Source organism: Sminthopsis crassicaudata, chromosome 3 (assembly GCF_048593235.1).
Source record: "Sminthopsis crassicaudata isolate SCR6 chromosome 3, ASM4859323v1, whole genome shotgun sequence".
NCBI lineage: Eukaryota > Metazoa > Chordata > Mammalia > Dasyuromorphia > Dasyuridae > Sminthopsis > Sminthopsis crassicaudata.
The window spans coordinates 304,179,145-304,202,196 of NC_133619.1; the positions used below are offsets into that span (position 1 = coordinate 304,179,145).

At 34.3% G+C, this 23,052-nt stretch overlaps 1 protein-coding gene across 9 annotated transcripts in view; it reads left to right on the forward strand.

Moving 5' to 3' along the window:
• NXPE3 (neurexophilin and PC-esterase domain family member 3) overlaps positions 1–23,052 on the forward strand; it is a 92,906-nt gene that overhangs the window by 32,115 nt on the left and 37,739 nt on the right. For 6 of the 9 annotated variants that reach the window (XM_074301067.1, XM_074301066.1, XM_074301070.1 and 3 more), the window contains one exon: positions 1,539–1,745. In XM_074301067.1, the coding sequence (XP_074157168.1) occupies positions 1,539–1,745 (207 nt within the window). Of the gene's footprint in view, positions 1–1,538; positions 1,746–7,066; positions 15,327–23,052 lie in introns of those variants that run through there. The other 3 variants (XM_074301074.1, XM_074301075.1, XM_074301073.1) reach the window with 2 other exon arrangements.

The following is a 23,052-nucleotide window of genomic DNA, read 5'->3' on the forward strand; positions in this document are numbered from 1 at the left end:
ATGACTCCTGTGTCAGATGACCATAGGGGGGCAATGTAGGCATATGTTTTCACTTTTCCATTATTGCCACATCCTTTAAGAATGAGTTTCATGTACAATAATTGATTTGCTTTGCTTGACTTACTTCTGATAATAAATATAATTAACATTGAATTGGAAGAGTTATTGTTTCCAATGTGAAATTCAGTATTCTTAATACTAATGCATATGATTATATAATGAAAAGCAAGCTTTGTTCTTGAATAATGCTTCCATTTAATCTGTATGAAACCTTAGATGGCTATGTGTAAACTTAGATTCTGAGCCCATGAAAAATTATCAGATATCTAAGGACGATGTTTGCATGCACTCTCTGGCACAATAGGTCATCTTTAACTAAAGTTCTGTGAAAAGAATGAGAAACAGAAGAGTTCTAAGTGTTACAGATAATGCCTTTAGGTAATAGTTTGACTATTTGTTTCTGTGAAAGAAGACATACTTGTACATTTTATTTATTGACTCATAAGAATTTAGATTTCATAAACTAGACAGTGGTTGGATATTTAGCATGTCTTTAAATGTGTAACTCAGATTCTGGAAGGGAGTGATGTAAAAGAGAACTCAAAATTGCCCATTTAAAAAATAATCACTGTATTTGAATGAATAATACAAGCTATCAAATTAAACCTTCGACAAAAAATCAAGAGAAAATAAAATGTCTTGGAAGCATCTTTGTTTTCAAAGTTCATTAAAATTTCTCCATTTCATACTTACATCATCTGAAGCTAAATTGAAAAGATAGGCTGAAGATAGATTGTGGAGGGTCTTGAATGATGGGCTAAGGAATTTGATATGCATTTGCTGGACAATGAGACCTTTGAAGGGTTTTGAGCAGTGGAGTGATAGGATCCCTCTCATCCACCAGAAGAACCAATATATAAGGCATGTATAGCATAGATTAGATGGAGGCTGGACTGCAAGCACTGAGACCATTTAAGAGGCCATTGCTGTAATCCAGATAAAAGACTGCATACATATGTATAAAATATTGGACAATGGACAGAATACAAGAGACATCTCTATGCCCTCATTGCTGGTTCACTATGGACTAGTCACATCATTTTCCTATGATTCAATTTGCCTATTTATAAAATACCTGTATAAGTTGGCTTCTGCCTTTAGTGAGAAATGAAGCTGTGCCTGTCAAGTGTTTTGAATCTGATTCTTATACCATACAACTGTTTCTTTTGATCTTCTTCCATTTCCTTCATTCATAATAAGAATGTACATACCCAGAGGAAAAATTCAGCTGCTTTTATCTTCTTTTCTCCCCAGAGCATCACTATATTTACCTCACACCTGTAACTTCTTTTAAGAACGATACTGGTATGCAGTGCCGAGCCATTTGTGTATCTCTGGCCAAAGTAGGGGGAAATTCTTTTAGGTTTTACAGTGGAATAAAAAGTTGTATGTATATTGGCACATTTATGTCATCACACTGGGAATTTTTTTGTTATGATTTCTAAGAGATTTTCATGGATTTTCTTTTGTCTTTCCAGAAGCAAATGACTCTGAACTCTCTCAAAGCATGGAAAACTTCCCTTCTGGTTATTATTACAAAAACCAGTGGAGGCCTAGAAAATTCAAGATGCACCAGTTTAATGAGCCTGACAACATTACAGAATGCTTACAAGGAAAAATGATCTATTTATTTGGTGACTCTACCATAAGACAGTGGTTTGACTATCTGATCACATTTGTTCCAGGTTGGTATTTTGGTTGGTTTTTTTTTTTTTTTTTTAACAAATACTTCTAAGATATAGGGAAGAATTGCACAAAACCCCAGATGTTTGGGGGTGAAGTGGGAAATGAACTCATGTAGGCTAGAAAGATGATGGCTTTCTCTTCTCCCTAGAGAGATAGAAAACTATTGATACAGAATGTTGTACATGTTCGTTAGGTGGTCTTGGTTTTGCTTAACTGTCTTTGATACAGGAGAGATTTCTTGGAGTAAAAGTGGAAGAATAGAATAATGGGAAGTAAATGTGTTGTCAAAACAAAAGGTCTTAAAAAAACAGAAAATAGTTGGAAGGGATCTAGTCCCAGTCCAAGAAAAATATTTGGTAGTTAATGTTACTACAGGAAAATACAATATTGTGTAGAGAATTTTGGGTTGTAACTCAGAGGGACCAGGGATCTAATTCTATCTCATCACTAATTGGATCTGTGACCTTGAAAAAGTTAGTTTTTCATTATAAGAATAATAATAATTCCTCACATTCATATAGTTCTTTTTTGTATATAAATGATTTTCTCATAATAACTGGAATGGGAAGACTGGGGGAATGGTCAGTTAGTATGCAACTAGTGCAGTGAACTTCTCAGATCCATAGCTTTTAAACAAAGTCATTTTACTAAAATCATTCCACTACCCTCAGGTAGAGGAGTAGAAGGAATTTTCAAGATACTTTTTAAAAACAGTCCAAAAGGTAAGAACAAGGCACAAAAGTTTTCAAAAAAAAGGAAGGTCAATAAGGAGGTTCCCTGGGTCACAGGCACTTCTCATTAAAGTCTCAAAACCCCTTTGACACTTCTGTTGCCCAAACGATCTACTGTTGGGTAGCACATCAATCCATCAAGCAGTAAAACTATGCCCAGTTGCTCCAGATCTGCAATCAGACTTTCTTGCTTACAACCTTTCTGTCCAATGTCCAGTGTTGTGAGATTGTAGTGGATTAACCCATTCCTAGCCAATTTCTGCCCCACAACAGAAACCCCTTGAGACAGTTGGCTTTTTATTCTCATGAAGAAACTGAGGCTTAGAAATGTTATATGATTCATACATGGTTATTGCTAGTAAATGACAGTCAGGATAGGAACTGAAACTTTCAAGCTCCATGTCCTTTGTTCTTTCTTCTGTACTCTATTGCCTCTTAGATGATCCCTGAAAGGTTTCTGTGATTCAGTTATGCAAAATGATGGCACTTCCCATCACTTTTTCCAGACCTTTGATTGGGTCAGTTCCCAGCTTTACCTGAGAAGCAAGAAGTCAAGGAAAAAGCATTGATGTCAGATTTGTAAGCGTCTTGGGCAGGGATTGTCTTTTGCCTCTTTTTGTATACCCAGTGCTTAGCATAGTGCCTGGTACATAGCAGGGGCTTAATAAATGTTTATTGACTGATTAATATAGGTTCCTGGTGGACACAGCTAAGCTCTCAGCATGGCCTGCCACTGCTTTTTTCAATTGCTCTAATGCTGAAGACCAGGTAGAGAAAGGACTAACATGGACTACAGAAATCTTTATGGTTTCTGCTTTCTACTAAAGACCCTAGAGCATCCATCTGGAGCTTTCTTTAATTGCCAGCCAAGAGTTTTTTCCTTCTTGCTTCATGGTGCTTTGATTGAGTGGACACCCTGCCTTCCATTAAATAAGATGCTAAATGGGTTAGGAAGGCTCTCTGTATATAGACAATGAATATGGGGATAGACTAGGGGTATTTTTAAATGGTGAGTTATGAATCTCCTTCCAGACTGATAATATAATGGTCATCACTTAATTTATTGCATCGGAATACTTATTAAAAGGGACATACTATCTCTTGCTTGGGAAAAAGAAGTTTCAATTACTAATTTATTTTTACAAAGAGAAGGGAGAAGTAGATGCTACCATAAAAGGAAAAAGAAACTTAGGCTTTTTTTTTTTTTTTTTTTTTTTTTAAACAGTGATACTTCCTAGTCTAGTTTCATAGAGCCCAAATCGAGACTTTAGAGCTGGAAAAAAGTGAGACTCCTTTCTGTTTTCCCTCCCACACATTAATTTGCTTAATCAATCACTAATCACTTCTCCCTCTCAATTCTTTCTGAAACAACTCTCACCTCTGTCTTTTTCACTCCACTAGTATCATTATGGATTAGCCCAGTAAGCTCATTTGAATTATTTCAAGTCTCCTCACAGGTTGTTTTTTTTTTTTTTTTTTTTTTTGTTGTTGTTGTTTTGTTTTGTTTTTTTTCCAGTCTCATCTTTCTCTAATCCATCTTATATTCAAATTGCTCTTTCTGGGACATAAGGGTGTGAAGTTGAAGAAGTTGAAAGGAATAAACATTTATTTAGGATCTACTGTGTGTATTTATTATGTGCCAGGAATTATGCATGCACATTATTACAATTATTATCTTATATGATCCTCACAACACCCCTGGGAGGTAGGCGCTATTATTTTATTCCTATTTTCACAATTGAGTAAGTTAAGTCAAACAGAAGCTAAGTGAATCAAATAGGATCATATAGTTAATAAATGTCTGAAGTCAAATTTTATCTCAGGTCTTCCTGTCTCCAGATCTCGAGCTTTATCTGTGTAACATAGCTGCCCAAATGCCATTTGGTACAGGAATACTATCATCACTCCCCTGCTTATCAATCTTCAATAGCTCCCCATTATTTATTAACTATATAGCAGGTTACTTTACTTTATATTCTATACCCTCTACTTTTTAGCTCTGACCTACTATTTCAAACTTGATACTCATGTACTCTAGGTTCATGGGCAGCTAGATGATACAATGGATAGGGTGCCAGACCTTGAGTCAAGAAAATTCATCTTCCTGAGTTTAGATCTGGTTTCAGATACTTCTTAACTGGGCAGGTCACTTAACCCTGTTTGCCTCAGTTTTTTCATCTGAAAATGAGGTGGAAAAGGGGAAATGGTATTTCTGCCAAGAAAAATCCCAAAGTTGGACATGACTGAAATGACTTAATAATCTATGTATTAGATTTAATGCTCTAGGTTCCTTCCATCTTTCTAAGATATTCCCTGCTTTTCTATGTCTGCTCTTGCTCTTCTCTATGGAATCCCTTATGTCCTTCCTCATTTCTGTCTGTTGGTAGTTTATTCATACTTCAAAGCCCAGCCCAAATGCTTTTCCCTCATTGAAGCTTTTTGAAAATTTACACTGCTAATAACATTTTCACCCGTATCTGATCTCAAAACACTTTATAAAAACTTCATATTTTAATTTGTTTTAGATTTAACTGTGCTCCATGTGGTCAGCTTTGTGTGATAGATTATCACAATTATCAGCATAATATGGAGATTATTTTGTGGCATCTTAGAGGATCACAGATCCAAAACTAGAAGAAATCTTTTAAGAAACTAAGAGATTAATTCAGCAACTTAATTTTACAGATGAGAAAACAAGGAAGTTAAATGACTTGTTCAAACTAACACAGGTGAAAAGCTTCTAAGGTAGTATTTGAACCCAGGTCTCTTGGTTTCAGAGCCAGCCAGTACTTGACCCTTTGAGTACTCTATCCTACCTGTCATAGACACTGTTTGTGTAATGAATGAAAACATGAATCAAAAAACCTATAATAAAATGCAGTTATTAAAATATATAAAAACAAGAAGTTCACAGATCTCAGACTTAGAATTCCTGTATTTAGGAATTCAGAGGAGTGGGCCATCACTGAAAGCTGGGGAAATCTGAGGTTTTAAAAAGGAACTAAGATATGAACTGGACTGTGACAAAAAAGGGTTGGGTTTAGATATGAGACCAGAAGGAGGAAACTATTTCTTTTAGCTTGAGACTTGCTAGGTTTTTTTATACCTATTTGACAGGCAGATTTCTCTGTAGGGAAAATTGACCTGGCCATAGGATGAAACTAACAGATGAAAGATATAGCATTACTTACTTGCTCTCTTTTCTTTTTCTTTTTGTTTTAACATCACTTTCATTTCTGAATATATTCCTTTCCCCTGCACTCAGGAAGTCAGCTCTTATATTAAGAGAAAGAGGAAAAAAACATTTCAGAGAAACTAATCCGATATTGACTATATCTTCCAGTGTATCCAGTAGTCCACATCCATAATCTCTCATCAGGAACGAAGGAAGGAGCTCCATTTCCTTAACTATTCTCCAGAACCAAGCTTAGTATTAATAGTCACGTATCATTCTGTTTCATTGTTCTTTCCATTTATATGATTGTAATCATTGTTGGTATAATTTCTCTGGCTCTGTTTATTTCACTCTGGATTTTCTTTTGCTTCTCTGAATTCATATTCATTATATTTTGTGACATAGTAATATTCCATATTTAGTCATTTTCAGGTTATACTTTCCTCCATTTTCAGTTCAGTGAGCAGTTTAGCGCGTCCCCAGCTCTAATTCTCTACCCTTACTTAATTAATACTAGTGCCTTTCCTCTTGATTGTCTCCAAGATGTCCTTGTATCGATCTTGTTTCTGCATAGCTGTGTGCTTGTTTCCCCCATTGGACTGTGAGCTCTTTGAAAACAGAGACTGTCTTTTGCCTTTTTTTATTGTTGTTGTTTCCTAGTACATAGCACAACCTATATAATGTCTAGAAGTGTAATAAATACTTGTTGACTGATTAACCTATAAAGCTTACATTTTGCTTCTTGGGACATGAAATAAAAGTACCAGGTTGATTTTCTTAAAATATAGTAATAAAGCAAGATTTTTTTGTCTGATGGATAATGTTACACTCATTCAGCACTTTTTCTACTCAAGAAGGAGCCGTGGATGTTGAAAACCTCAGTAGTCACATTTCTGGCAATTACTTTTTTTTTTCAAAGCAAGTTCAGCTAAAGTAATAAGATAATAGGTTTAAAGAGGCTTGTAGCATAATGAATTTAGAACTTATAAAGTACCTCAGGTTTTTTGATGATTTCAGCCCATTAATTTTTTTTATATATAAGGAAACTGAGATTCATAGAAGTCACATGATTCTTCCTCCTCCAAGATAACAGGTAGTGAGTGGCAGAACTGGTATTTAAATAAGCAGGCTGTTTCACTCCAAGTCAAATGCTCTTTCAACTATATCACTCAGGGGAAGCATTTTCTTCTTCCATTTCTTTTGTAAATAAATGGATAATATTTCAATTATATTATGAATTATTTCAAAATTCATTCAAACAAACTTTCCCTCCTTGCATTTTAGGAATTCCTGGCTGATAACTTATATTTTGCTTTTACTCAGATATTTTTTGATTCTTTTAGGTAAGTGGGGTAAGAAAGAAAAGTATTCTATTTTCATCATTGAATTTCATTTATGCAAATATATGTTTCAGATTTGGTGGAGTTTAACCTGGGAAGTCCTAAAAATGTGGGCCCCTACCTCGCAGTGGATTTGAAACACAACATTTTGCTACAGTACCGTTGTCATGGACCTCCCATCCGATTCACTACTGTCTTAAGCAACGAGCTACATTATGTGGCCAATGAGCTGAACAGGATTGTGGGAGGGAGAAGCACTGTGGTGGCCATAGCCATATGGTCTCACTTCAGCACCTTCCCCTTAGAAGTTTATATCCGGCGACTGAGGAACATTCGCCGGGCAGTTGTACGCCTCCTAGACCGGAGTCCAAAGACTGTGGTAGTTATCCGAACAGCCAATGTCCAGGAACTGGGGCCAGAGGTTAGCCTTTTCAATAGTGACTGGTTCTCCTTTCAGCTTGACACCATTCTAAGGAAGATGTTCTCTGGGGTAGGAGTGTATTTAGTGGATGCTTGGGAGATGACACTTGCCCACTACCTGCCACACAAGCTGCATCCAGACGTAGTAATTGTCAAGAACCAGATTGACATGTTTTTGTCTTTTGTGTGTCCAGCAAAGACTTAGCTTTGCCCTTTTGGGAGTCCTTCTAAGGGGTTGGTAACATTAAATTATGTGAAAAATATTTTGTACTTGTGTTCATATAGTTCTTGAGTTTGTTTTGGCAGATAGACTTCTAAGTATTTATTTTATTTTATTTATTTATTTTTTTCTGAGGCTGGGGTTAAGTGACTTGCCCAGGGTCACACAGCTAGGAAGTGTTAAGTGTCTGAGACCAGATTTGAACTTGGGTCCTCCTGAATTCAAGGCTTTATCTACTGTACCACTTAGCTGCCCCTAAGTATTTTAAATGGAATTTCTTTTTCTATCTCTTGCTGCTGGGTTTTGTTATATAGCCCAATGCTGATGATTTATGTGAGTTTGTTTTATACTCTACAACTTGGCTAAAATTGTTAATTATTTCAGGTATTTTTTAGTTGATTTTCTAAGATCCCTTAAGTATATCATTATGTCATCCGCAACTCTAATTTCTTCATTTTTTTCTTTTCTTAATGCTAAAGCTAATATTTCTAGTATAATATTGAATAATAGGGGTGATAATGGGCATCCTGATCTTTTTTGGGAAGACTTGTAGCTTATCCTTATTACAGATAATGCTTGCTGATGATTTTAAAGAGATACTACTCATCATAAGGAAAGCTCTATTTATTCCTATTCTCTCTAGTGTTCCTATTGAGATCATCCTATAATTTCTGTTGGTTTTGTTATGGACATGGTCAGTTATGCTGATAGTTTTCCTAATACTGAACTAGCACTGCCTTTCTGGTAAAAATCTCACCAGGTCATAGTGTATGATCTTGTGATATGATATATATTGCTGTTATCTCTTTGCTAATATTTGATTTAAAATTTTAACATCAATATTCATTAGGGAAATTGGTCTGTAGTTTTCTTTCTCTATTTTTGCCCTTTCAGGTTTAGATCTTAACACTATATTTGTGTTATATTAAAAAATTTGGTAGGAATTTGCCCATTTTCCTTAATAGTTTATATAGTATTAGAATTAATTATTTTTGAAATGTTTGGTAAATCCACTTGTAAATCCATCTGGCCCTGGGGATTTTTTCTTAGGGAGTTCATTGGTGACTTGCTCAATTAAAAAATGGGGCTATTTAAGCATTCTATTTCTTCTTCTGTTAATCTGGGCAATATATATTTCTAAAAAATAGTTATATATTTTCCTTAGTTGTCAGATTTATTGGTATATAATTAGACAAAACAACTCCTAGTTATTGCTTTAATTTCCTATTCATTGGTGGTAAAGTCACCTTTTTCATTTTTGATGTTAGTAATTTGGTTTTCTTTTTTTCTTTTCAAATTAACTAAAGGTTTATCAGTTTTTTTCCATAAAACCAGATCTTAATTGTATTTATTAGTACAATAGTTTTCTTCCAATTTTATTAATATCACCTTTTTTTTCTCTAGGATTTCCAATTTCGTATTTAATTGGAGATTTTTTATTTGTTCTTTTTCTAGATTTTTTTAGTTTAATGCCCAATTCATTCATATGGTCTTTCTTTAGTTTACTGATGTAAGTATGTAGAAATATAATTTCCCCCCCTAAATAGTGCATCCCATCAATTTTACTATGTTATGTCATTATTGTTCTTTTTTTATGAAATTACTGAATGTTTCTATGATTTGTTCTTTGACCGCTCAATGCTTATTTATTTATTTAGTTTCCAATTAATTTTTGGTCTCTTTTTCCAGGACCTTTACTACACATAATTTTTATTGCATTATGATATGAAAGTGGTGCATTCAATATTTCTGCATTTCTGCATTTGATTTTGGAAATTTCTATATCCTACTACATGGTCAGTTTTTGTGTAGGTCCCATGTATCACCCAGAAAATGATATATTCCTTTCTATCTCCATTCAGTTTTCTCTAGAGGTGTTCTTTTTTTTGTTGTTGTTTTTTTGTTATATTTATCTAGTCTTAAAGGGGGAAATTGAGGTCCCCCACTAGTATAATTTTACTGTCTGTTTTCTCTTGGATGTCATTTAATTTCTCTTTTGAATGTTATACCATTTAGTGCATATATAGTTGTTGTTGATATTTCTTCATTATCTCTGGCATTTTTTAGTAAGATGTGATTTCCTTCCTATCCCTTTTAATTAGATATGTCTTAGCTTTTGATTTGTCTGAGATCATGATTGCTATCCCCCTTTTTTTTTTCTTCAGCTGTAGCATAATATATTCTGCGCTAGTCTTTTCCTTTATTCTGTGTGTCTCTGCTTCAAATGTGTTTCTTGCAAACAATATATTGTAGGAATTTTAATCTACTCTGCTATCTGCTTCCATTTTATGGGAGAGTTCATCCTATTCACATTCATAGTTATGATTACTTACTGTGCATTTATTTTCCTCCAACCTATTTCCCCTTCTTTCTCTCTGTCTCTTTCTCTCTCTGTGTCTTTGTTTCTCTCTCTCTTTCTCTCTTTCCCTTCACCCGGTCCTTCCTCACAAGTGTTTTACTTCTGATTATCACCTCCCTCAATCAGCCCTCCTTTCCCCTTTTTTTCTTCTTCTTCTTCCTTCCTATCTTCCTATAATGTAATTCCATCCTACTGTGTTTGTTATTCCCTCTTTGAATTGGCATTAAATTTCATGAAGATTTCCTTTTTAATCTTTCACTCCATATGGAAAGTACAGTTGGAAAAATGGCTAAAAAAGCTCTACTTTATGTAATAGTTTTATATGATGGTAAGGAGAGGGTTTTGATATATTCAGGTTATAATTCATACCTTTTAAGCCATGGGAATACCATCTCAAAGTAATGGCAATAATTTCACAAATATCCATATACCACATCAACATTGTGACCAAAGAGCAGAACTTCATGTGTGTGTGTGTGTGTGTGTGTGTGTGTGTGTATGATGAATCCCTTTAGCAGTCTGGTGAAATCTATGGATCCATTCTCAGAATAATATTTTTAAATGTAAAAAATAAAATACATAAGATTACAAAGGAAACCAATTATGTAGTAATAGCTATAAAAATATTTTTTTAAAAAGTAACTGACTCCAAGTTAAGAACCCCTGCCAGAGAGGATAATTAATATATTTGTTCAGAAAAGCTTCTTTTGCAGAGGACTGCTATTCTCAAGAGTGTGATATATAAACTGATCTAGGCAATGAACAGACAACTTTGGGTGCAGAAGGAGTTTTTCTTAATCTCAGCATCAGGGATACTTGAGCACCTCTGACTAATGCTCTTTTCCAGTATCTCAGAAGGTTAGATTTATATATGGTTTCTGTATTTTCTCTGAGCATGCTGTAGAATACTGGACTTCATTGTACTGGGAGATTCTCTACTTGATCTCTTAGTAAAATGCCTTGAAAAATCCATTATGCTCAGTCATCATTTTCTTCAATGAACTTTAAATAAGAAAAAAAAGTACACACATATACTAGTTTTTGCTTTTGTGTTAAGCAGGATAAACTATTATTAGAGAACTAAAGCACAAGAAATTAATGATACGAAGGCCACAATTGTAAAACAAATACTCTAAATTGATGCTTGCACTGTATGATTGCTTCTAATTTAATAGATTTAGTTAAATTTGCCACAACATTTTTCTCAACAGATGACCAATAGCTGCTGTTTATTATTAATGTTCTCAAGTTTTAGACTTTTTAAAAGATTGACCCTGCCATAAAGAAAGTTAATGATTCACATAAAGTGGTGATAACAAATTCCATAGATTTCAAATACTGTTTATTTTTAATTATTTTGAATGCCATATTGAAGTTTGAAGCTACACAATGAGACAGAAAAATTTAGTATTTCTGGCATATATCCTCTGGTTTGGCAATAAAAGGCTGCTATTTCAGCTTATTGCTAATTGTTTTTTTTTTTTAATCATTGAATTATATGGATTATAACACTGACCTGTGCTATTAAAGAGATAAACTCATTCGAAACCAGTAACCTTCTGGGCTGTCCTTTAAATGCTATGCAAGATAAACTATCTCTTTACAGTCAGCAATGTAGTATGGCTGGGGGAAAGGCCAACAAACGAACATACCAAGATATAGATAGCAAAAAAGAGAATGATTGTATAAAGATTAGAAAATAATCTCTGACCTTCATTATAATACTGCTTACAACCTTGCATTTAAAAGATATGGAGAAACTAGAGAGAATGGACAAAATAGTTAATTAAATTAAAACATGAATAATACTAGTAGCTTTTTGTATAGTGCTTTCAGGCTTACAGAGTGATTTACTGTTTCTTTTGAATAGGTCTTATGAAGAAAGGTTGGAGGAATGGGGATTGTTAGAATAAAAAAAAAATCTAAAAGGATTTAAGTCAAAAATACACTTAAATTAGAAGAGATGTCAATTGTAATGGACTTAAACTATCAATATTTTAAAAGAATCAACATATATTTTATTTGTAAATTTTAAAAATTGATGATATTTATTCTGTTTTCACATAATTTTTATTTCTGAATATATTTTTCACATCCTATACCCACTGTTCCATTCTTTGTAATGGATAGAAAAGAAAGAGGGGAAAAACATTTTAGCAAAATTATCAACACATAACCAATCTTGACAATATGGGCAATTTCATACCTTTGCAGGTTGGCCATGTCAGCAAAGAAGAGAGAAGTGAGTTTTCTCATTACTTCTTTGAAAATAATCTTGGTCATTATAATCATATAGAATGCAGTTTTACTTTTTTGTTTGTTTGTTGTTCTTTCCATATATACTACAGTCAGGTAATAAATCAGTAAACATTTATTAGACACCTAGTACCATGGCTAGACACTGTGTTACAAATTGGGTATACAAAGAAAGAAAAAAGACAGTTTCTGTCATCAAAGAATACATAATCTAACAATATGGGAACAACTATGTACATACAAGTTATATTAGGATAAATGGAAATTATCAACAGAAGAAAGACACTGGAATTAGAGTTTTGGGAAATGCTTCTTGTAGAAGATGGGATTTTGAAAGAATTTAAAAGAATCTGGAATTTTAAAGAAGCCAGGAATCAGACATGAGGAGGGAAAGAATCCCAAGAATGGGGATGAAAATGCCTGGAGTCAGGAATATCTTATTACTGTGAGCTCCTTCTGCATATGGCTTTCCTGGTTCTGTGCTCACTTCATTTGACATCAATTTATATACATATTCAAAGTGAACTTAAAACATGATTTACAAGATTAATTTTGACTTAAGAATTATTTGATTTAGGAAATAACACTGGAATGGATTTGGCATCTTACCCTGAAGAGATTTAAGATCAGAGTAGACTTTGTACAATCTCTCTGGGATTATTTAGATATTCACCTACTCTTACAGATACACTTTCAAGATTTTTTTTTTAATGCAGTACAGATTCTGTGATATTTGGCCATAGAGCTTTGACTATTTCCAGTTTCTTGTAGGTATTCTTCAATCATTTGAAAAAGTATAGTTCATTAGGAATTGAAAGATCTGAACTCTGAGCATAGCTTTATCACTCCCTAACTGTGTGTCCTTAGATATGTCATTTAAATTTCCTCTCTAGGACTCAGTTTTTTCTTCTTTTAGATAAAGGAATTGAACTAGATAAGGCCCTTCCAGTTCTAGCTTTTTATGTCTCTCATGTTTTTGTTTTGTAAATCTCTAATAGGGAAATTGTGAAAAGAAAAAAAAAAATACAAGTTAGAAGAATATTGCTTAAGCTGTCATCTAAAGATTGAAAATATAAGAATTTTTTCAAATATGTTATCTTTTTCAAACCATATTTTGAAAAAAAAATCTGTTTTTATATTCTTTAAATCATTATATTGAAGAATGGAGTTACTACTGGCTTGTTTCACATAGCTATAGTGTGACAGAGACAAGCTTACCAGCACAGACAGACCCTGTTATAAAATTCAATTGTCTGTTTCTAATCCTTTAAATTCTTTCCTATGGAATTGTCCAAATGTGGCTTTCTCCTTATTATTTTAAAATACTCCTGGTAGAGGTAGCAAGTAGTTATTAGGACCTTAGTATAAATTCATTTTGACTTTTTTCCTCTTGTCAGAAGAGGGAGAACAGTGGGAGGGTACAAGAAGGGGAGAAAATGTGTTAGGGAAGTTCACTTAAAAGGATTGTGGGGGACAGCAAAGACAAACTTTACCTGTTAGACAATATAGCCCTGTTGATTGAGAGTGCAACCGAAATATTTTTTATTTAAACAATGAAAACAGTTTAATCCATTTTTGCTTTAAAATTCCTGGGCTAAATAAGAGGAAGCTGGCCCATTTCAAAAAGGAAGCCTCAATAAGCAGCTCCTGATGACCGTTTCTGTATGAGGACACAACATCATTTCCTGTGTGGTTACAAAGCCTGATTGCAACATGAAAAGGACCCTTTTCCATCCTTAAGTAAAAGGGGGAAATATAAAATGTATTACAGCATCAAGCTACTCTCCTCTCCCCTCCCCAAAGGAAAAAGAGACAGCACTGAAACAAATTAAGCAATAAATCCCTTCTCAGGTCTAATGTGTATTAGCAAAATCAAGCCTTGGTATATATTTGATATTACTTAGGAAAATGAGGATTCTATTGAAAAACATAATTTTTCTTATTTAGCACTTAATTCATTCATAGTGATGTCATAAAGAACAATTGAGATGAAGGGAAGCACCTATTATGTGCCAGACACTAAACATTTTTACAAATATTATCTCATTGATCTTTATAGCTGGGAAGTAGGTGCAATTCTGATCCCCATTTTACCTTTGAGGAAACTAAGATAAACAGGAGTGAAATGATTTGCTCTTCCTCCCACACTATTCAATACCTAATTCTGGATTTGAGCTCAGTTCTTCCAGACTCCAGGCCTAATACTCTATACACCATATCATGTATAATATATATATATATATAAAGAAAACATGTATAAAATGCTTTCCAAACCTTAGAGCTCTTTATAAAAGCTAGCGATTATTATTGTCATTTAAGGCATGCAAGGAAGACTTGTTTGCTTGTCATTCACCTTTTGACATATTTAGAATTTTTTTGTGTGTAAATTTAGATTTTTTTTTTTTTTTTAGTAACAGCTATGCAGAAAGTGGTAAACTCTCAGAGACTTTCTAAGCCTGTTTCAAAATTATGTGCAGAAGGATGAAACCCAAAATGAAAGTGAATCCCAATGAAGTAGTGATGAATTAATACTATCAAATTTTGACAATTTGAAAATACATTGAAAAAACCCAAACAAACAGCTTTCTTTGACTCCTTTGTAACTTTGTTCCAGTCCAGGTTTTGTAGCAAGCCCCACCGGGGAATGTCCAAGACTCATTCAGTACTAGCTTGGGAATTTCCACTTAGCTGAAAAAGTCCAAGTCTATAACATCCCCTCCCCCCTCCCCAATCTCCTAGTTGCCCACGCAGCAGCGGATACATAAGTAGATGCCCCCTGTTATACAGATTAACCCTGAGCTTTCCCCCACCCCCACCCGTTCTTACAACTTCTGGTGAATTAAGAGAGTTCTATAATAAAAAGAGACACAGAGAGATCAGTTTCTTCTTGACATAAAGTAAGCAACGGAACAGGCTAGCAGAAAGGGTTCAGCTGCTGCTTAACATGTAACTTGAAAAGGAAATTCAGACCATCCTTCTTACGCTGACACATATTTGGCTTATTATTGCCGATTATACCTGGGAACAAATGCTTTGTTCCTCCCTATATGTATGACTTGACTCTTCTTCAGACATGAAGGTATTGTTTTATTTTTATATAGAGTCAGTATTTAAAAGTGTCTTAAATGCTAATGTTTTTCTACTCTTTTTTTATGATGACAGCAGTTATTTGTAGAAAGTTGCTCTATGATGTGTGTATGTGTGTGTGTGTAAAGCAGACTTAAAGGAAACAGTCTTGTAGGAAATGTTTAATGAATGAGTTCACATTTTGGCTTCTGTTGAGAATTTTGTCTGCTCCTATTGGTTAAAGGAAGACTGTACACTGCTGGAAGCTGGTTGAAAGAAAAGGTGATGAATGCACAATATCTCTAAAAATAACGGTATGTTTATTATCAGTGATGTAATTAATGACTTTAGACAGAGCCATATGGGAAGACATCTGGTTATTATGTGGTAGGTATTAATTTGAAAATTTAATTTTTTAGTTAATTTTTTTAAAAATCAAGTAGTTCTAATTATGTATTAAATTTTATAATCCTGTGAAGTTAGAGACAAGTTTCTCCATGACTGTCTTGTAAATGAGGGAAATCATAATTTACCAATTGACAGATTTATAACAATAACCTATATAACAATATTCATCAATAAATTATCCTTTGAAAAATAATAATAACCAGTGTTTATATGGTACTTTAAAGTTTGCTAAGTTCTTTCCCATTACTATGTCATCCTCCCAACAATCCTGAGAGGTAGGTACTTTATTAATGCCATTTTAGAGATGAGGAAACTGACAGAGATAAGAGGATAAGTAAATTGCTCAGGATCACTCACCCAGTAAGTGTCTGAAGCTGAATTTGAACTCAGGTATTCCTATTTCTAGATTAAATACTCTATCTCTTGCATTACCTAGATTCCTTTATAATAGGAATATAAAATAAGGAAGAATTTTCTGGATAGAACTCACTTTTAAGATTCTTGCCCAAGAAATAAAAAAAGTTTATTCATTATCACATTATTATTTTTTATTATTACATTATTAAAATGTATATTTATTATTATTAGGTGGGGAGTGAGAAGGGGGGAAACAAGCATTTAATAAGTGCCAGGCACTATGCTAAGTGCTTAATTTGATCTTCACAACAACCCTGTTGTGAAGTAGGTGCTACTATTATTTCCATTTTACAGTTGAAAAAACTGAGGCAAACAGATGTTAAGTAGTACCCCTAAAGTCATATAGTGCCCAAGGTCTGATTAGAAATCAGATTTTCTGATTCCAGATCCAGTCCTCCACTCACTATGCCACTTGGCTGCCATAATAGAAACCACCACGGCCCAACCACCACTACCAACAAACACAAGCCAATTGTAAAACTGGCATTTGAAGAGAAATTTCCTGGTTAGATAAAGTATTGTTTCATGAAGGCAAGCAATGAGTAGTTCCGGGGGCTGAAAGGGGAAAAGAGAAATTTTAAGGCCTAAATTACCCACATTAATAGAGGACAGAAAACATTATTCAAATCTGTAGCTTATCCAAAAATAATTTAAATTTTAATGTAAACATCATTATAAGATTTTTTTTTTTTTGGTCAACATTTTGATCTTTCTAATAATATTTTGCTTAAACTAATGACCTTGAAGACAATGGATAGAAACAGTGGCCCAGGTGAATTCTGGTTATAGGGCAGGGGACAAAACCATCCTGGGATGAAAACTTAGCAGAGGAACTAAGCCATAGGGCAAATGAACTTCCTGGATGTTTTAGGAGTTGAGTTCCTGCTCTTTAAGCATCTGATCTGTGAGGGGTGGCTCTTCTAATTATCTTATATAATTATATAATTATCTTATAATAATAATGGAGATGTCAGTGGTCTCTAGTGTAGCTTGTTTATCACAATAGAAGAGAACCTCATAGTTGAAAACCCTTCTATCTGGATTTATGAAATTTGAGAAGTTTAAAGGGGTAGGGGAAAAATGGGAATTATGGGATTGAGGAGAATTTTTTATTTCAGACCAAACAATGATTGTTTTTGAGAAATAAGAACTGTTTCCTTTGGGTTAACAAGTGGCCATTGCTTTTCACGTGGTGGTTTCCTCTCAGGTTTACAGGAAGCTTGTGAGGCAGTAGAAGATTTTCATCTTGTGGGTTGATTGGCCTGTTGCTGAACCCCTGAGGGTGAAAACAGTGGATGGTTTCTAATCAGATCATAGTAGGTCACTTCCTGGGCATCTGTTCTACTCCTTAAAAATGAACACTGGAAATAATTTTTTAACAAATCATGGATTTAAAAAAAAATCTCAGTTATAAGTTTTACTGTGAATGTTTAAAATACTCTTCCAAGAGATAACTGGTAAATGACTGGAAAAGGAAGTGATGATTACCAAAAGGCAGCATGTCACAGCTTTATGATGATAGACCATAGTAGAGTAACATTATTTTCTTTTTTAATAGGTTTGTTTACTAAACCAAAAAGTTAATCAGGCACATGCTGTATGTTTTAGCAAAGCATTTGATAAAAAAAAAAAAAATTCATTGCTCTTTTAGAAACAATGAAAAGCTATAGAATGACAATGATACAAGTAGATAGATTCAACACTGGTTGGATGGTTTGGACCCAAAGAGTTCTCATCAATGGTTCAATGTCAGAGAAGAGAGTGTTCAGAGATCTGTTGGTCTTATGACATTTAACACTTTAATTAGTGATTTGGATAAAAGGTATGGATGACATGCTTATCAAATTTGCCTGTGACACAAAGCTGGGATGGATAAATATGAATAGATACAATTTTCCTCAGAGACAACCCACCTCAGGTTGTCTCATTATTTTTATATTCATTACTGACACTTCAGTTGAATTCAATTCAGGAAATACATAATATGTGTCAGGCACTAGGCCAAGCTCTGAGGATATACAGATAAAAGCTAAACAGCTTCCCTCAAAGACCTTACGTTTTATTATCAGAAATGACAATAAAAAGTTAAAAACAAATAAAAAATAATTTCTGGACATAAGAATGGAGAGAATAAGGAATAAGGAAAAACTTCTTTTAGGTGATGGTAATTGAACTAAATCTTAATGGATCCTAGGGGTTCTAAGTAAGAGGAGGGAGAATATTGCAAGCATGAGGAATAATATTCTATATGAAAATACAAAGATGATCATCCAGACTTTTTTTTTTTTTTTTTTTTTTTTTTTGCTGTGGCAAGTGGTCATACAGTTAGGAAATATTAGTTCAGATTTGAACTCAGGTCCTCCTGAATTCAGGGGTGATGCTCTATCCACTATACCAACTAGCTGTCTTTCCAGCTAGACATTTTTAACAGCTCTCTAATTGCTATCCCTGGGGCAGGAAGGTGTTACAGTAGAGTAGATCTAAGTTGAAATCCAGCCTCAGATATTAATTAGATGTTCGACTCTATGCAAATCACTTAACCCTGGTTTCCTCATCTATAAAATGAGTTGGAGAAGGCAATGGCAAACTACTTCTTTATCTTTGCCAAGAAAACCCCAAATGGGATCACAAAGAGTCAGATATAACTTAAAACAACTGAATGACAATGATATCCCTAAAACTTCTCTTTTTCCCCTTTGCAATCTATCCTCTACATTGCTGTTCCAGAAATTGCAGTGGCTCCCCATTGTCTCTAGTATAAAACACAAATTCCTCTGTTTTACATTTGAAGTACTTCACAATCTGGCTCCAACCTATTTTTCAAGCTGACTTTTCCTCATATATTTTTTCTGCTAGCCAGATTGCTCTACCAGCTGTTCTGCATACATGACATTCAACTTCTCATCTTTGTATTGGATGGATATTGTTCAATTGTGTGACAATAAAGATGTAGGCAACTGATGAATTTTGTTTACAAAATCCTACTTGTTTCCTTCCCATATCTTCTTCAAATACGTTCCCAATGTATATTTAGAATTTTGAAGATGTCAAACATGCAGCCTATGACTCCATATCTGTCCAGAACCAAATTAAAAGGTAATTAGGAAATATTTAATATAATAATTAAAAATACAATGGAACATAGATAATATTAATATATGATTTTCTAGGTCAATATGTGACTGTAGGGATCTTCATGTATGGTTTAGTGGCTTTCATTTCTACTTGTATTTGATATCATTGAAGTAGATAAATTATCATAAAGATTTTGTAGATGTAAGAAAATAATCATATGGGTCTGTTATTGATATTTCCTCAGTCACCTTTTGTTGGTAGTATTGAGGTCCATGATTTTTTTATGAGCATTTATTTTCCTTCTTCTTCCTAGAATCTTGACAATTGGTCCTTGAATTAATTCCAGATTATATCCTATCCTACAAGGACATATGTTTAAACTTAGTCTGTTGTTTTTAGTGCCATTTCTATATCCTCATACAACATATTTTGGACTGTGATGTTATAATCCCAGTGAGGTATCTTTACTATTATAGTTAGATAGATAAAACAATTATAGAAATATTGAAAGATCTGTTTCATTTTCTGTGTTCTCCTTTTTGGTTTCATTCTTAAATGCTCTTGGGATGATCTGACTTTAATTAGATCTCTCAGCAAGTTTTCAGTAAACTCTTTTCTCTCTTTTGCTTCTATTTTATGAGGCAGTACTACTCATAGTTTCTCACCTTTATAAGATTTAATGAAAATTCTTATTTTAAATTGGAGTTGCTTCTTAGTGCTATATCTTTCTGCCTGGCAAGATCAAGTGTTTGCTGGCTGTGATTGTTTCCAGGTTTTAAAAAATCTCATTGGAAACATAGATAAAATTTTTCTGGAATAAATGATAGTCCATATTTGTGCCTGTTTTAATTTTTTTTTATCCATTTCTTTTGTTCAGGGAACTGACAACAGGGGATCAGGGAATGACTCATGTTGGAGGTGGCCTTGAACTTAGATTTGAAGGAAGTTAAAAATTCTAAGACAGGGGAAGCAGGAGATAGAGCACCAGGCCTAGAATTAAGATGTTCTGAATTCAAATCTGGCCTCATACACTTACTGGCTTTGTGATCCTGGACAAGTCCATAGGATTGCGAAAAAATAGTTACAACTGAATGACAAGATTCTAGGAGATGGGAGTAGAGAAAGGTCAGGATGAAACATTTAGAACTGGAAGGTCCCTTAATGTCTGTCCAATCCAACTCTCTCATTTTACAGATGAGGATCTTATAGAGTGAAGTAACTAGCTTGGTAATAAATGGAATAAATGGAACCTAGGCCCCAGGACTCCAAAACCCAACTACCTTTCCATTACACCATCCTGCATGGAGACCTCATAGCTACACATGACATTGAAGGATGGGAAATGGAATACATGCTTGAAGGACAGTGAGTTGACCAAATTGCCTGGAACAGAGTACATGAAAGGGAATAATTTGTCATAAGTCTAAAAAGGAAGACTGGAGGTAGATGGCAAAGGATTTTAAATGCCAGAGGAATATTTTGTTTTAATAACAATAGTGAGATACTAGAGTTTATTAAGTAGAGAAGTGACAGGGTTAAACCTTTGCTTTAGAAATATCAGTTTGGCAACTATGGAGAATGGACTGGAGAGGGAAGAGCCCTCAGACAATGAAACCCATTCGGATATTTTTGAAATTGTCTTGGTGATAAGCGATGAGGGCTGTAATCAGAACACTGTAAGTAGAGAGAAGAGGAGAGGTGTGAAACCTGATGATGGTAGAATATATAAGATGTGGTAAATGAGTAGTCGGAGGGAAAGCAAAAAAAGTAAGAATGACTCTTCAATTGTAAAACTGAGAGAGTGGCTATTCTAATGGTGTTGCCATGGTCTAAGAATTTTTTATTTAGTGGTTAGCCTTCTGGTGTTAAGCCTTTCTATACTTAGTTATTCTGGTAAATAAAGTAAATTAATCAATCCATCAGTAAGCCTACTTCATCAAATCCCTGCCTTATACCAGGTATTGTACTAGGTACTTGGAATAGAAATATAAAAACTAGATAGTTTTGTTCTCAAGGTATTTATACTATGGGGAAAACAATATATATACACACAAATAAATACAAAATATATACTTGGTAAACTCCCTGATCAGGGAGAACTGGCAGCTGGGTCATCCGAAAAGGTTTTGTGTAGACAGGATGAGCTGATCCTTGGAGAAAACTGGACGTTCTATAGTGCAGAGATGTAGAAGAAATGCAGTTCAGGATTGAGGAACAAACAATGGCAATTGGTGAGGGCTGTGGGAGAGTGAAGAATGAAAATGTCTTTCATGGTTGTGGAGATGCCTTCCACATAAAAAGAGAGATTAAGAAGAGGAGTTTCAGGGATTAACATTTGAAGTCTTTCTAGCATAACAGAATCTGCCATATCTTGTGCTTTGTTAGCACAGCCTTCAAAAATCCAGTTATCACATATCACAATAAAGGGATGGAATAGGCTTCTAGTAGTGTAAGCAGCATAAGAAAAGCAAGAAAAAGAACCATGTAAAAGGAAGCAAAAATACCCACTAAGAAATTGTAAGTGACTGCACATTATTACTGATTGATAATTCTACTCTCTCAAAATATGTGTACTGATTTTTAACAAATTAGTGCTCATGTTATTAAAGGAAACTTTTAAGCCATTAAGATCCAAATGATTGAAATTATGATGGTGTGATGATGTTTTTGGATTTTCCCTCTACTTTATTATCAATATGCTAATTTATGTACATGTTGTCCCCTCTATAAGAATGGAAACTCTCTGAGGCAGCTTTTTCTTTGTATTTCCAACTTGAAGGAGAGCTCAATAAATGCTTGTGATTGATTACTTGATTGTTTGACTGGTTTGATCAGGGACCACCTCTTTTAAAGTATAAGCATGGGTATATAATTGTAGATGGAGATGTCTTCATCTTCCCCTATTCCTTCCATCCATTTGCTGTGGTCTGAGAAACCACGATCTTGGGAGAGAGTTTCCTAAGAGACTTCCAAACTTCTGGTAGCTGGTTTGACTGGGCCACCTCCCTTAATAGCTTCCTTGTGTATGAGCTGTGGGCGGGTTATACAAACCTAGCTCCTGATTCCCAGCTTTCTATTTGTGAAAGAGAATGGGGAAATGAAAAAAAAAAAAAAATAATGTCTTCACATACAACCTCCGAAGGATTACTTTGTCCTGAACTAGAATTTTGTGTTTGTTCTCTGATTTGTCTGGCATTTCCTATTTCTGATTCTACCTAGTCTAAACACAAGGTCTTATTCATTTGATGGAACCTAGATACATAAAGGAAAAAACTAGGAAAGAGATTTAAATGTGTGTGTGTGTGTGTGTGTGTGTGTGTGTGTGTGTGTGTGTGTGTGAGACTATTTTGAAGACGAGGAAAAAGAAAAGAAAAGGAATTGTTCAGAGTGGATGACATGATGGCAGAACTACTCAATTTTTTCTCTTCTATTTTCTCTATTAAAGAAAATTATCTTTACCAAGGAAGGCTAGAACAACAATGATTATCAGGGATTAGACTTTATTTCCTTTTAGGCAGGGTTGTTATAATAAATGGTTGTTGAATGGCAAACAGAAAATGCTAGATTTTTAGCAAAGCATTTGGCAGTCTTGTGGTTTTCTTTGAGTGAAAAATATGTTGGTATTTGAGTAAACTGCATTATGAATCAACAGTGTGACACAGCAGCTAACAGCTTACCAGTCACAGTCTGCATGATGTTCAGAATTAGGGATGTTGCGGTCTTGTTGCAATCTGTTTTGGTCAGAGAACATTTGCAGTTATTTTGATTTACTCTGGAAGCTACATTTTAGGAGAGACATTGACAAGTCTAGGCTGGTCCAGAAGAATTTCATCAAGGTG